The following is a 16,074-nucleotide window of genomic DNA, read 5'->3' as shown; positions in this document are numbered from 1 at the left end:
GATGCCTAGGGGCGCCTGGGTGGCTCAGTGGGTTAAGCCTCTGCCTTCAGCTCAGGTCATGATCTCAGGGTCCTGGGATCGAGCCCTGCATCGGCCTCTCTGCTCAGCAGGGAGCCTGCTTCCTCCTCCTCTCTCTCTCTCTGCCTACTTGTGATCTCTGTCTGTCAAATAAATAAATAAAAATTAAAAAAAAAAAAAAAAAGAAAAGTGGTAAGACTAACGTTTGGGTGGCCTCAGCCGAGCTGAAGGATGGTTGGACTGGGGAATCTAGAGTTAGTTATCTGGAAGGATAGAAGTGGCAGGGTGTGGGCCCCTTAAATGAAGAATTTGAGAGTGCTATAGTTCTCAGTAATAGCAAGGTCTGGGATGTGACCCTGGGTGCAAGTGGCTGAGGTGGGATAAGAGGGGGGAGATCACTGGGATGGTGGGATGGAGTGGATGGATCAACATGGAACCAGACACCATGGGTGTCCTTTGCATTGCAGAACAGGATCGTGGACCAGTGTGAGAGGCTGCAGATTCTGAGTGCCAGCATCACCAAGTATGTCGCCGAGGTCCTGCCAGAGAAGAACCAGAGAGCGGTGGTAAGTAGTTCTCCTTCTCCTATGCTCCGGACTCCTCCTAGGATAAGACTCCAGCCTCCAGAGTGTGGACCAGTCTGGGATCCCTTCCCAACCTCACAGACTCACTGTGCTTGCTACTAGCAAAGCTGGATGCCCGGGAAGGTCCGTTTCCCATCTCTCTGAGCTGTGCTCTTACCATCCGGGCAGAGAAGACGATTCCTGGGACCACACTGGGGCAAATACTGCTGGAAAAGGACTTTTTTGGGGTAAAGGATCAGGAAGAGTAGCATTCTTCCACCATCTGAGTATGTAGTGGTCAGCCCCTAAATTAGAAAATAACCTCTGGACTTGGACGTGGAGTGTTCTTTACGACAATCTTTATACAGTAGGTGGCAGTTACAGTCCTATTGACAGATGGGGAAATGGGTCACCTAGAGGTTAACTGACTTGCCCCGGGTCCACAACCTCCTGCCAGAGTCAGATCCAGGGCCTGGATCTTCTGACTCCCAGGCCAGTGCTCCTTCTGCGACTCCCCTCTGCCGATCCTTTATCTAAGTGACCCCACTGCCACTGCCACCTCCTCACTCTCAGCTATGCCCCTCACGGGTCGGGACTGTGGATTTCTTTCAGGACATGCCATCCTTCCTTCCCCAGCATGGACAATGGTGCAGGCTTGGCACGGTCTTAGTCAAGGTTCTTTTGATTGTGTAGAATGAAACCCAGTTGAACTAGCTTGCACAAAAACAGGGAATTTCCTGGCAGGATACAGAAGCCTCTAAGAACCTGAAGGAGAGAAGAAGCTGCCAGGAGGCCAGGCAGCTCTTCTGTGCTCAGTCCTGCATCTCTTAGCATGACCATTCCTCTCTCTCTCTCTCTCTCTCGCTCTCACTCTTTTTCTTCATCCTTTTTATTTTCTTGCCTTGATGGCGCTGGCTATGGCCCCAGTACAATATCAAAAGAAGTAAGGGTAGCAGATGCAGACTTCAAAGGGTACACTCACAGTGTTTCGCCGTTTAACGTCTGTGAGCACCCACCACATACCAAGCACCATTGTGCTCTATGCTCGAGATTCCACAGTGAACAAAACATATGGAAATTCCTGTTTTCCTGAAACTTACATCGTTAGCCGGGGCAGGTGGATGGGTAGGGAGGGGAAGGCCAATAATTAAATACATGCTATGTCAGAAGGTCGAAGGTTTTATGGAGAAGTTCAGCACAGGAAGGGGGACGTGCTTGTTGGGAACGGGGTTTGTAATTGCATACGCTGTGATTGGGAATGACCTAAGTAAGGGTTGATATTTGCACAAAATTTACAGAAGGTGAGGGAACAGACCAGATATCTGAGGGAGAGTTCTAGAAAGAGGGAATGGCAAGTGCAAAAGCCCGAAGGAGGAGCAGCAAGGGGGCCTCTGAGCTGGAGGCAGAGTGAAAGAAAGCTGCAGGAGGTGACGTCCGAGAGGCAGGGTATGGGGGGAGCTGCATAGTATCCTCGCTGGCCATACAGGGGCTTTGCGTTTAGTTTGGGTAAAGTCGGAAGTCTTTCGAAATTTCTGTGCACAGTAAGATGATATGACTTAAGATTAAAAAGGAACACAGTGGGGCACCTGGGTGCCTCAGTCAATTAAACGTCTGCCTTCGATTCAGGTCATGATCCCAGGGTCTTGAGATTGAACCCGCATCAGACTCCTTGCTCAGTGGGGACCTGTTTCTCCCTCTCTCTCTACCAGCTAGCCCTCTCACTATCTCTCCCTCTCTCCCTGCTGTATAAATAAAATAAAGTCTTTAAAAATAAATAAAAATTAAAAATTAAAAGGAAGACTAGCTACTATGTTGAGAAGTGACAATAGGTAAAAGCAGGGAGAATGATTAGTAAGCTGGTGTCATAACCCAGATGAAAGACAAGAGTGGTTTAGACATGAGTGATGGTGAGAAGTGTCTGGATTCTGTGTTTGTTCTGAAGGGAGAAACAGCAGAATTTGCTGATGGCTTGGATGTAGGCAAGAGAGAAAGGTACAGGAAGGGGGGCAGGATAACTGTTAACTTTTTTTTTTTTTTCTTAAAATGCCTTGATTTGAGAACTGGAAGGATGAGGTAGCCATTTACCAAAGTGGGGTAAGACCACATGTAGAGTGATGGTTGACAGGGGAGATTAGGTGTTCAGATGTGGACATGTTAAATTTGAGACGCCTGTTAGATATCCCAGGGAAGATGTTGAAGAGGTGGCTGGATATGTGTAAGTTGGGAGAGGGCTAGGCTGAAGACAGATTCCTTGAGTGTATAAATGAGTGATATAAACTGAAAGCCACAGGAAGGGATGAGATCACTAAGTGATTAAGTATAGATAAGAAAAAAGCAGGGATCCAAGGACGGAGCTCCAGAGCACGGTTAACCATTAAGAAGATAGAAGGATAGAAGGAGGGTGCCTGGCTGGCTCAGTCGGAGGAGCCTGGGACTCTTGAGCTGAAGGTCATGAGCTGGAGCCCCACATTGAAATTAAAAAGAGGAAGAGGAAGATGAAGATAGGAGGAATCAGCAAAGTCGACCAAGAAGTCACCAAGTAAGGTGAGAAATGAGAGTGGGCCATTGGATTGAAAAACAGGTTCATCAGTGGAGATTATGATGGAGGGAGTGTCTTGTAGAGTGGTGGAGTGGAAGTCTGATCCGAGTGGGTTGCAGAGAAAACAGAAGAGTAATTCGCAAGAGTTGGCACAGCCAACACTTGAGGAGCTCTGCTGTAAGAAAGGAGCTGAGAAATGGGATGATAGTCGGGGGGGATGGTATTGGATCAAGAAGGTATTTTTAAGATGGGAGAAATTATTCTGTGTATGCTGGTAGGCATCGTCTGGTAGAGAGGAGACAATTAATGGTGAAGGAGAAAGGGGGAAATGGAGAGGTAGCTGGAGTTAAGAGCCTGGGCATTCACGCGCTGAAACGGAAGGCAGAGTGTAGGGGCGCACGTGCAGATACAGGGGTAGGTGATGGGCAGAGCTTGTGTAAGTTCTCTTCTGATTGCTTCTATTTTCCATTATTTATCATGTTTGCTGCAGGCTCTTAATGATGCCATTGGTCAGTTTATAGATATGCTTTATTCCCCATCAATCAATTGCCAAACATGACAATACACTAATACATGCTAAACCATCTTGAATTCCTTCTAGTAAGCTTGATCATAAGTTTTTTTTTTTTCACTTTAAATTTTGAGGTAATTGTAGATTCACATATAGTTGTAAGAAATGATCATAGAGCCATATCCCCTGTGCCCTTTGTCCAGGTTCCCCTAATGATTACAGGTTACCTAACTGTATAGTACAGTATCATAGCCAGGACATCGACATCCGTACAACCCACCTTATGCACATTTCAGCAGTTTAACCTGCACTCTGTCTCTGTGTGTGTGTGTGTATTTAGTTCTGTGCAGATTTACCTCATGTAAATTCGTGTGATGTCTCCCACAGCCAAGATAGAGAACAGTTCCATTGTAAGGGTCCCTCGTGCTACCCTCTTAACACTGAGCTCCCTCCTCTCCTTCCCCTTATGTTACCCTTATACAAAATTTCTAAGGTTGGATTGCTAATCTTAGTTTGGGGTTTTGGGTGTGTGTTTCAGGATTTTTGTGTCTATACTCAAGAGTGAGATTAGCGTATGAATTTCATATTTTGCGTAGTCTTTATCAGATTTTGGTGTTGAGGTTCTATAAATCTTATTCAATGAGTTGGGAGCTCTCTGTTTCCACTGGAGGTGTTTGTGTTAAGACTGGAATTATCTATGCCTTGAATAATTGGTGACACCTCCTGTGAAACTAGCTGGGATGGTGTTATTTTTGCAGGTGAATTTTTTTTTTAAGATTTTATTTCTTTATTTGACAGAAAGATCACAAGTAGGCAGAGAGGCAGGCAGAGAGAGAGGAGGAAGCAGGCTCCCCGCTGAGCAGAGAGCCCGATGAGGGGCTCAATCCCAGGACCCTGGGATCATGACCCGAGCCGAAGGCAGAGGCTTTACCCACCCAGGCACCCCTTTGCAGGTGAATCTTAACTACTGATTCATTTCCTACCATGACTAAAGGGTTCTTTCTTTTTCTTTGGTTTTAGTAATTTTTTTCAGATAAATTATGTATTTTGTCTATTTTTAAAGTTAATGGCATAACGTTGTTCTTAATCTTTTTTTTTTAGATATTTATTTAAGAGAGAGAGAAAGTACAAGTGGGGAGTGGGGGAGGAGAGAGAGGGAGAAGCAGGCTCCCCGCTGAGCAGGGAGCCTGAGGTGGGGCTCGATCCCAAGACCCTAAGATTATGACCTGAACCAAAGGCAGAAGCTTAACCAACTAAGCCACCCAGGTGCCCCCCTAAGTTTTTCTTAATCTTGATTAAAGTTGCCACTGGCTTGTCTATTTTGTTAGTCTTTTCAAAGAACCAGCTTTTAGTATGTTGATCCTCTCTTTTGTATCTCTTTTTAAAGTTTATTTTTTTCTAGTGATCTCTATACCAAGGGGCTCGAACTCACAACACCAAGATCAAGTCACATGTTCTTCCAACTCAGACAGCCTTAAAAAAAATCTCATTATTATTTCCTCTTATCTTTTTTTTTAAGATTTTATTTATTTATTTGTCAGAGAAAGACAGAGACAGAGAGAGCATGAGCAAGGGCAGTGGCAGGCAGAGGGAGAAGCAGGCTCTCCACTGAGCAAGGAGCTGATGCAGGACCCAAGTCGAAGGCAGACACTTAATTGACTGAGCCACCCAGGTGTCCTTTCCTCTTTTTTTTTTTTTTTTAATTTTATTTATTTACTATTTACTTGACAGAGAGAAAGCACAAGCAGGGGGAGTGGCAGAGGGAAGGCAGATGCCTAACCCACTGAGCCACCAAGGCGCCCTTAGGCATCCATTCCTCTTATCTTCATAATTATTTTCCTTCCGATTTTTTGGGGGGTGGAGATATATGCCATTGTTATTTAACTCCCTCGGCTGAACACAGTCTATTAAATGTAGTCTGTCTTCTTTCTCAAGGTCAGCATTTAAGCCGTATATTTCCATCACAAATGTGATACGATATTTTCATTCAGTTATAAGTATTTTTAAATGTCCATGATGATTTGTTATTTTACTATGTGTTATTGGAAATAGGTTTTTAAATCTCCAAATGTATGGTTTTACTTTTTAAATTATCATTGTTTTTTCTTTTCCAGTAATTTCTAACTTAACTTCATTGTAAGTCTGCATATCAGTTGTTTGAAATTTGTTGAGACTTGCTCTATACCCTAAAGCATGGTCACTTTATGTAAATGTTTCACATTCAGATCTTTTCCATACTTATTAATTTTTTTATCTACCATATTTACTGAACGTTGGCAGGGAGCATTTATAATTTCATATCATGCTGTAGATTTGTCTATTTTTCCATATAATTCTGTCTTTACTGTTCTCATAAGTTTAGAGGAGTGTAAAATTCTAAAATAAATGCCAAGCTGCATTCAGGGCAATAGAGTCTGAGCTCTGGATTACACCGGTTTTCAGTTTCCTTTCCACATTTGGACTCCAGGGGATTTCCTTTACTTAGCTGCCAGAGCAGCTTGACTTTTAAAAGGATGCTTTGGGCTATTTTTCCAGCATTTCTGTGCTTTGTTTTAGGATACCGTTTAGTTTATTCTGGCATATCTTTGGAAAAGGAAATTTTTTTTTACTCTGTCGCGCTTTACCAGGAATGAGTCGAGAAATGTGTTGAAATTGATTACAGTCTTCTCGTGAGAGAGTGTCTGCTGCATCTTGGGCCGGCGTCTGTTCTTGGTCCTGCTCACAGACGTAGTACAGACGTGGCTATGGACACCCACCCCTGTGGGCAAGCAGCAAGGTGGGATAGAGAGAACAATAGCTAATGTTGTTGAACACTTCTGTGCTGGGCTTTGTTCTGTTTACTTTGTATATATTAACTCATTTAATCTTCTACAATAATCTCATAAGGTAGGTACTATCATTACCCTCATTTAGCAGATTAGAAAACTGAGGCATAGGGAAGATTAGTGTTCAGCATCCTACGGAGAGTAAGTGGATTGGTTAAGGTTTAAATCTAGGCACTGTCTTTCTCTAAAGCCTAACTTCCTGGGGCGCCTGGGTGGCTGAGTGGGGTAAGCCTCTGCCTTTGGCTGAGATCATGCTCTTAGGGTCCTGGGATGGAGTTCCATGTCTGGTTCCCCGCTAGGTGGGGAGCCTGCTTGTTCCTCTCCCTTTGCCCCTCCGGCCCATGCACTGTCTCTCTCTCTCTCTCTCTCTCTCTCTCTCAAATAAATAAATAAAATCTTTAAAAAAATAAAGCCTAACTTCCTAACTCGTGTTTTATGTTGGCTCAGGGAACACTGAAGTTGGAGTCAGAACTAACTCGTGGGTTCACTGAGGCCACTTAGGTTCACTCTCTTCCTGTCCCCTGGGCAAATCATGGGTCTCAGTTTCTTCTGTAAAGCAGGGGTCATTACCCCCTTCACTGTACAGAGCAGGTGTGCATGGGCAGGGCACAAAGAAAGCTGTTGGCTCTCCTCGACATTCGGCACGAAAGAGACTGTTCTACCTCTCCCTTGTCTGGCAAGACTGCAGGTGTTTCATGCGACATTTGGGGAGGATCAATTGTCAGATGGCACTGGGGGAAAGAGAATCGTGTTGGACTGAGAGTCCAAACAGCTGGGTTCTAGTCCCAGCTTTGTCCCTGACTTGGCCTATGAGCGCTACCAAGAGATTTTTGACTTGATCAGAGGAAACTTTCCCCTCAGTCATTCAGTGACTGTTTGAGGACCTCCTGTGTGCTAGACCCTGTGCTGACTACTAGGAGGGCCATGTTAGCTAACCCGGAGGGGATGGCATACCTCTGGCATGAATAAGAAGTCTACCACGGAAGCCATTGGAATGGACAGATTTAGGAAAGAAGATTTTTTTCATTCAGACATAATCAGAATATTGACTGGACTACTGTTGGCATGGATCCTATTGATGGAGAAGACTTTGTAGGGTCTTTCACTCTGTAATTCTCTAATTCTCTGACCTTGATCCCTTGGCCTTGGTATTCTCGACTATGAAATAATTAGTTCTAGTTGGTCCCTAGACCGTGCCCAGCTCTTCCATTCTGTGATCCTAAATCTAAGATATGACCTGGTTGTCTGAATCTCACATTTCTTTACCCTAAACCATATTTGGGAACTCTTCTCTTTTTCTTTTCTTTTTTTTTTTTTTTTGAGAAGGTATAACTTCTTTTTTTTTTTAATTAACAGATAATGTGTTATTTGCCCCAGGGGTACAGGTCTGTGACTCATCAGTCTCACACAATTCACAGCACTCACCATAGCACATTCCCTCCCCAATGTCCATCATCCAGCCACCGCATCCCTTCCACCACCCTCCACTCCAGCAACCCTCAGTTTGTCTCCTGAGATTAAGAGTCTCTTATGGTTTGTTTCCCTCTCTGGTTTCCTCCCATTTCATTTTTTCCTCTCTTCCATATTTGGGAACTCTTAAGGCTGGAATGGCGTAAGCACTGTTCCTTCCACGACTGTGCCTGTGCCAGACATGGCTAATCAATCCCAGCACTCCTTCCTACTGAGCCCAGATCCTCTTAATCTTGACTGGGGCTTGGCTAGGACCCGATTCCCTGTGTTATCCCTCACCAGAGCACGGCCAGCGCGGCGCGGGAACTGGTCATCCAGAGGCTAGGTGTGGTGAGGAGTTTGTGTGAGAGCGAGGAGCAGCGGTTGCTGGAACAGGTGCATGGTGAAGAGGAGCGGGCCCACCAGAGCATCCTGACACAGCGAGTCCACTGGACTGAGGCGCTGCAGAAGCTCGACAGCATCCGGACCAGCCTGGTGGCCATGCTCACCCATCTGGATGACCTCCAGCTGATTGTAAGTCAGGCAGGAGTGAGGACACAGCCAGTGGACCAGACACCCCAAAGTCTAAAACATCCAGAATGTGTATTGGTAGGAGTTGGGTAGATAAGGATAATTCAGAGCAGGGATGAGGCAAGGAAATAAAAAGGGAAATAAAACTAAATGGATTTTTTTTGGGGGGGGGCACCTGCTAACCATTCTTTCAATAGTGAGTAAATATTTGCTGAGTGTCTACTATGAGCCATTGTGCCCTGGGGTGGGGTGACAGGATACAGCTGTTAGCGCCTCACAGCCTTCCGAAGCAGAAGAATACCTAAACTGATAGCGGAGAGTTATGTGTTCTGGCAGAAGACATCACTGGGAGACAGAGACCCCGCAGTCCAGGCTTGTAGGTGGCAGGGGTGAGGGGCAGCTTCCTGAATGAAGTACCTTTGAAGCTGGTGCCTGACAGGTAAAGAGGAGCCACTACATTGAAGGAAGTGGGGAGCTAGAGACAGGGCTAAGAAGCAGAGGAAGGGAAAAGCCCGGGGATCCCTAATTGGACTGCCCAGAAACGACCGTGGGTCATACTTTCTATAGAGATAAGTACTGCAGAGTACTTTCTATAGAGATGCAGATGCTTGCGGTTTTAATGGGACAGTCTGACGTGTGAGGAAATATGCCAGCAGAGAAATCAGAATGTGGAACAACAGAGCTGTTCTGCCGTTCAAGTAGAGCAGTTTCCATTGCTGCCCTAGATTGTGCCTTCACCAGGTCCCACAGCTTCCGCGTCAGAGCACATTCTGTCCCAAACTGGGACGGTCCCAGGAGAAGAATCAGTAAGCGTCCCAGCCATCCCAGAGCTGGCAGTCTGCGGGGGTGGCAAGGAGTTGGTAAATACGGGGTCCTGTGAAGGAACCGCAGGATTCACCGCCCCGGGGTATGGGAGCCAGTGATCCAGGCGATCCATTCTCAGTGTGCAGTGAGAGCTATGTGAAGAGCCCAGAGAGCTTTGCTTGGGGTCTTAAAGCAGGAACAGAATGCTTTGTCCCAGAGATGGCCCACATGGCACCCTCCTTGCCAGTCGAACATACTTAAGTTTTGACTTCCTGCTGAATTCCTGGTCCCCAGCCTGATTCTGTTTTCTTTTCTTACAGCAGAAGGAGCAGGAGATTTTTGAGAGGTGAGTATGGCTCTGTCATTTGCCTGGGCAGACGTGCAGACTGTTGCCCACAGGCCTGTAACTAGTCCGTGGCATTCAGGCTCTGCTGGTCTGGGGAGAAAGCCCACTGTGTGCCGTCTGGCTGCGCGCCTGTCCCAGAGCCATGAACGGGGGTCTTCCTGCGCCTAACTTGGAGACCTGGTTTAGATCCCTGGGCCGGGGTCATAAAAGAAACACTTAGCAATGGGAGGCTTGCCAAAGGCTTTCTGAATGTTATCCTGCTACAAAATCTCCAGTCCCCTGTTGGAGTGTTTTACACCGCCCCCCCCCCCACCATCTACAGATGAAAATACCGAGGCTCAAAGAAGGGCAGGGACTTGCCTACGACCCATAGCTGGGGCGCAGACCCACACCCCACACCTGTCCCATCACCCTTTTCTCTGCCTCAGTCCCCCTTTCCCTGAGAAAAGAATCTTTGAAACCTAGGTGTGCATTACCACCGCTCACAGTTTGCATTTTAATGAAGCAGTATTAAAAGCATTTCACCAGGCTCTCCCAGGTCCTGAGAGGCTGGGAGCCAAGAGCCCGAGGAAGTGGCCAAGAGGATGTAATTTGCCAGGCAAAGAAATTAAATTCTTGCAGCTTCTGTGAGAGATTTCAGAGCTATATCTGGGGAGCACAGCCCATTCTTCTTAGCTGTTTTTATACTTAAATTTCAACAGTAATACATGTGCATGGGAGAAAGAGAAAACAATGCCATCAGTATAAAAACCACTGAAAATTTAAAATGTCTTGGGGCGCCTGGCTGGCTCAGTGGGTAGAGCATGTGACTCTTGGTCTCAGGTTTGTGAGTTCAAACGCCACACTGGGTGTAGAGATAATTTAGGAGAAATTTTTTTTCCCCCATTCCCTTCCCAATCCCATTCCCTGGAGGTGATCAGCTTTAACAGTCAGTGATGTATCTTGTGGGACTTCCCTATGTAAACAGGGTCACGGGAGAGTATGATTGGACTTGTCGACCTCTAAAAAAATATATATATTTTTTAACACACTAGGGATTGTTTTACTGCTTGCTGTTCTATAACTTATCAGGCTCTCTTGGAATCTCTCCGTGTCAGTATGTATAGATTTACCTCACTCTTTGGCAAGTCTGTGAAGGCTCCCCTGGTGTGGATGACCCCAGCTTTATTTTACAGTTTCCTTTAAAGGCTTGGCTTATTCCTACTTTTCCCCTCTTAATCTTTCCACACTTCTGCTAGTCTTCTCTTTCTCCTTTATCTTCTTCTAAAACCATCCTGTTTTCAATTTTAAGCTGTTCTGGTTTTTGAAAAAAAAAAAACTTAATCTTAAAATTTTTTTTTTAATTTTGGTATGTTTCAAATGTAGAAAAAAATTGGAAAATAGTATAAGGAGTTTCACCTAGAAATTCTAATTGTTAGTATTTTGCCACATCTGCTCTCTTTCTTGATCTGTTTGTCTCTTCCTTCCTTTCTATTTAACAAATGAATATGTGGCACTAACTGTTTCCACCCTATTTGAGAGTAAGTTGCAGAAAGTGAGACTTTTTTTTTTTTTTTTAAGATTTTTTATTTATTTATTTGACAGAGAGAGATCACAAGTAGGCAGAGAGGCAGGCAGAGAGAGAGAGGAGGAAACAGGCTCCCTGCTGAGCAGAGAGCCCGATGCGGGACTCGATCTCAGGACCCTGAGATCATGACCTGAGCCGAAGGCAGCGGCTTAACCCACTGAGCCACCCAGGCGCCCAGAAAGTGAGACTTTTTAGGTCTAAATACTTCAGCATCTTTCTTTCAAGAACAAAGACCATCTCTTACATAACTATAGTGTCACTATTAAGCTCAGGAAATTACTGTTGATGTGATACTATTATCTAATACACAGTCCATATTCAAATGTTGCCAGTTGTGCCTGCAAAGTTCTTAACGGTGTTTGGTGTGGTTTTTGTTTTATGTTTTTTGTTTCCTGATCCATCTGGAATTCCTGATTTAATCTGGAATTTATTCCTTAGCCTTTTAAAATAACAATAACGGCAAAATACTTTAAAAAAAAGATTTTAATTGTCAGAGAGAGCAAGAGTGAGAGCACAAGCAGGGGGAGCGGCAGGCAGAGGGAGAAGCAGGCTTCCCTGCCAAGCAGGGAGCTAGATGGGGGATTCGATCCCAGGGCTCTGGGATCATGACCTGAGCCGAAGGCAGATGCTTACCCGACTGAGCCACCCAGGCGTCCCCACGAGTTTTCCCTTCTGAACCATGAGGTGCTGGACCAGCTGGTTGTCTAGACTCTAGCGTCTGCAACTGGCCTCAGATTTGCCTTGGCTTGACTCAGCACTGCCAACATACGTTCCTCTTTTCTCCCCGCCTGATGGCTGGGGCTCCTCCAACCCCAGATGCAGTGCTTCGAGAAAGTGGCAACAGACCCTCTCTTGTCCTGACCACAAAGAGCCTTTGTTACCAGAGCCTGCTCTCAGCGTTTCTAGGGCTCTGTTCACCTTGCACTTCCCAATCCAGGCCAGCCACTGGCAGTCTTGCAAAGGGCTTGCATCCATGAGATGTGACCCACTCTCTCTCCCTGCTCCTTCATTATGGGCAGAGTCAGGAAATTAGGGAAGAGTGTGCTCTCAGAACCCAGTTCAGAGATCTGCAAAGCTCCTTGGCAAACCCTTATTTTGCCCTATACCGCTTTGATCATTTTCATTTTAAATCAAGGGGAAAATTACGTTGAACAGTGCCTGGATGCCAGGCTGGATTTGTTCTGTTTTTGCCTGGAGTCAGGACTTGAACGCAGCTCCCCTTTTTAGCTGAGTGCTTTCTTTGAATCTTCAAATGGGATAACAGCCCTCTCCCAGGTTATTGCAAAGATTACGCGAGAATAGAGGGAACTGGATACTTAATAAATGGTCATTCTCCCCTCCTAGGCATCTTCTGTTCCTATATTTCCTCCAGCCCAACCTAGTGCCCCTGTGAGCTGAGGAGAGGTGGCTATTGGGAGCAAAGCACTGGAACCAATTTATGGTTCGGATGATAATTGATAGTTCCTTCTTGTGGGATCCCTCAAGGATATTTGCATTTTAAGAGCAGAGGAGTGGCTGTACCTTCTTACTGAACCAGTAGGTTTTGGAAGGAGGCGGGGTTTTCACCACATAGGAGGGGGGGGGGCGGGAGGGAGGCTGGTGCATGAGTGGCTCAGGTCCCGTCCCTGCTCTGCTGCTAACTTAGAGACCCAGCAGGTTGTTTCTCCCACAGAGGGGACCAACTCCAAGTTCTAATACTGGCACCAAGTATTTACCTCCCTGGAAATTGTCTGCCTCACTGGAATTAAAGCCCCTGGAGGGGGTGCACAAGGGGAAAGTCCAGCTTCCTGTTTGGCTTAGGCCTCCTTTTAGGGGGCTCTTGTGTGGGGCCTGGCTGCCAATCTTGGTGTCACCCTCATGGGAAGATGATTTTACTCCTGTCCCTTTCCCATCATCCTATATTGATCCAGATCCTTTCCAGAACCTTCCTGAACCTGTTTTTTGTTTTGTTTTTCTCCCCTCCACAAGGACTGAGGAGGCAGAGGGCATTTTGGATCCCCAGGAGTCGGACAAGTTAAACTTCAATGAGAAGTGCATTCGGAGCCCACTCCTTACCCAGCTCTGGGTGACAGCGGTTCTTGGGTCCCTCTCAGGTTAGGAACTGTTAGGGCCCAGCGCCAATGGGAACAACTGGGTGGCTGGCTGGGGTGTGCTGCTGGGTCACACCGGGGAGCAGAACATTTGGCACGGCAGCTAAAGCAAACAGTGACACTAGATGAGGCTTGTCATTCGTAAAGCCAAGGTGCTGGACAGGCTTGGGGCAGCTGGGTCCTTCCTATGTCCAGACCAAACTGGTCTGAGGGCTCTAAGAAAAATCCGGTTCGTGTAAGTCCCAGCTCTGTCCTGCCCGAATGGGACAGCTTGGTATTATTTCTTGGAAACCGAGTTTCTCTTTAAGAAGGTACAAGTTCTGGAGGGCATGTGGAGTGAGAATTGAGCTGCCTAGGTTTGCCTCACTTACTCCCTCACCAGACACTGACTCAGGCCAGCTGTGGCCTGGCACCGTGCTGTGTGCTAAGGCCATGGGGCTGAATGCGGCCCGCCCTTCTACCTGCAGGGATGCCCACTCAGTGCGGAAGTTCTCCAAGCAGAACCCCCCAAGCTAGGTGGCAGCTTCTGTGCCCCTGGTTGGAGTGTTCGCACAATTCACAGAGAGGTTAGGGTCATGGGTTGACTTGTTCCTCAATTTTTAGCCCTCCTCCCTTGTGTGTCAGCCTTCAATGTTGAGTTTAAGCTCTAGCTCGTCCTCTCTGGATTCTCTTATCAGAGAGTGCCTGATTTGCCAGCAGTCCCATTTCATGAGTTGTTGCAAAGTACAGATCTGATGCTTCCTAGCTCCCAGGGGCCGTGCCCCAGGGACAGATCCCATCTGGGGGCCGCAGAGAGGCTCAACGGGAATGCTCTCTGATCAGTGCTGGCTGCTGGATATGGGAACAAAATGCCAGGTCTTCATTCTGCCCTGCCACCAACTAGGTGTGTGACTTTAGGCAACTTGCTTCCCTCTGGGCCCTCTTTCCAATTTACACATGAGGGTCTCAGACTAGTAAGAACTATCATCACGGCCACAACCTGGTGAGCACTTACAAATGCTCGGCACTTCAGATCCTCACGCCCACCCTGTGATAAGTCCGACTGATCCCCATTTTACAGATGAGGCGACTGGGGCTCAGAGAGAGGAAGTGGCTTGTGCGAGGTAGCGCACTGCCAGGGAGTAGGGAGGAAGCCCTTTGCACCTGATAGGGCCGGGTTAGGGCTGAGGGTGGGCCTTGGGTGACTCGGAGACTTCTTCCTGGCAGGCACGGAGGACGTGCGTATCGACGAGAGGACCGTCAGCCCCTTCCTGCAACTGTCAGATGATCGAAGGAGCCTGACCTTCAACGCCAAAAAGTCCAAGGCCTGTGCAGATGCCCCTGAGCGCTTTGACCACTGGCCCAATGCCCTCGCGGCCACGTCCTTCCAGGCTGGGCTGCACATCTGGATGGTGAACGTCCAGAACAGCTGCGCCTATAAGGTGGGTGTGGCCCTGGGCCAGCTCCCCCGCAAGGGCTCCGGCAGTGACTCTCGTCTGGGCCACAACACCTTCTCCTGGGTCTTCTCCCGCTATGACCAGGAGTTCCGTTTCTCACACGACGGGCAGCACGAGCCCCTGGGGCTGCTGCGCTGCCCCAGCCAGCTGGGCGTGCTTCTAGACTTGCAGGCGCAGGAACTGCTCTTCTACGAGCCGGCCTCCGGCACGGTGCTCCACGCCCACCGCGCGCCCTTCTCGGGGCCCCTCTTCCCAGTCTTCGCGGTGGCTGACCAGACCATTTCCATCGTACGCTGACCCGCGGCCACCGGGAGCCCCAATCTAGCCCCTGCCACGCCTCCAGGCCGTGTTCCTACCCAGCGGTCTCTTCCCCAAATGTTGCCTCTGCCCAGGGGGCTGCTTGTGGAGGGGGAAGGGTCTGTCCTGTTTCAGGTCTGGTTTCAGCGGGGGGGGGGGGGGGGGGGGGGGGGGCGGGGGGGGGGGGGGGGGGGGGCCGGGGGGGGGGACCTGCTGGCTATCTGTGGGGAGCCTGCTACCCCCTGGGCCTTGGGCTCCCAAATCCACCAGGCATTTGCCCCTCTGAGGGCATCTTGTTCACTGCGTCATGTCTGGCATCCAGCACAGGGTCCGGTGCCTACTGGTTGTGCAATAAATATTTGGCGAGCGAACGGCTGGATGGAAAGGTGCCTGGGTGTGTGGTAGAGTCTTTCGAGACGCACCGCAGGGCGACCTGGGGTGAGGCCTTCAGGCCCCACACAGCTAACGGAGTAGGAGGGCCCCACGTAGGGAACATGTATGTTAGTAAAGATTGTAAAAGGTTGAGTGTCTTCCATGTCCTCTGTGGGTGATCGCACAAATCCCCCAAGTGTTAGCTCACATCTTAAGAGATGCAACGGCTAGAAAAGAGAGCCCTTCCTCACCCTCTTCCGCCCGCCCAGCACAGCACACCCAGCCAGACGAGCCTTAAGACGGTCCTGGGCCCTGCATTGCTAGAACCAGGGCAAGCCCCTTCCTGCTCTCTGAGGTCACGTTACAACAGTGGTCCTCACCATTCCTGTTTTATCTAGGAACAAAGGCAATCTTACCTACAACTTCAGGCCCCTGGGCTCAAAGATCAGTGTCAGAGCCCTCCCCGCTCTTCAGTTTGCTCAATAATTTACTCCAAACACTGGGTAGCTCAAATCCAGTCCACAGACCGAATGGCAGCTTTTTTGGTTGAGATGACTTCTGAGGCCCTTGCAGCTGTGACAGCACAGCTCACAACCCACGTCCCCACTGCCCGCTACTTAGGAATTAATGTCACCTGGGCTTTGCACCAAACCCAAGGAAGAGAGACCCGGAAGTATGGCCTAGTCTGAGAAGAGCCTCCCTGCCCTCACGTGGGCACAGTCTCTG

The 16,074-nt window shown here is 48.1% G+C and overlaps 1 protein-coding gene across 2 annotated transcripts in view; it reads left to right on the top strand.

Annotated features, from left to right (window-relative positions):
• BSPRY (B-box and SPRY domain containing) overlaps positions 1–15,122 on the top strand; it is an 18,642-nt gene extending 3,520 nt beyond the window's left edge. Inside the window, exons 2-6 of one of the 2 annotated variants that reach the window (XM_059412220.1) lie at positions 486–584; positions 8,209–8,439; positions 9,564–9,586; positions 13,122–13,246; positions 14,450–15,122. In XM_059412220.1, coding sequence (XP_059268203.1) covers positions 486–584; positions 8,209–8,439; positions 9,564–9,586; positions 13,122–13,246; positions 14,450–14,976 — 1,005 coding nt within the window. In that variant the 3' untranslated portion in view covers positions 14,977–15,122. Of the gene's footprint in view, positions 1–485; positions 585–8,208; positions 8,440–9,560; positions 9,587–13,121; positions 13,247–14,449 lie in introns of both variants that reach the window. The other variant, XM_059412219.1, reaches the window with a different exon arrangement.
• Positions 15,123–16,074: the final 952 nt, after the last annotated feature.

This window comes from Mustela nigripes, chromosome 9, assembly GCF_022355385.1.
Source record: "Mustela nigripes isolate SB6536 chromosome 9, MUSNIG.SB6536, whole genome shotgun sequence".
Taxonomy (NCBI): domain Eukaryota; kingdom Metazoa; phylum Chordata; class Mammalia; order Carnivora; family Mustelidae; genus Mustela; species Mustela nigripes.
Note: the sequence above shows the minus strand (reverse complement) of the source record. Positions and strands in the feature narration are given on the sequence as shown.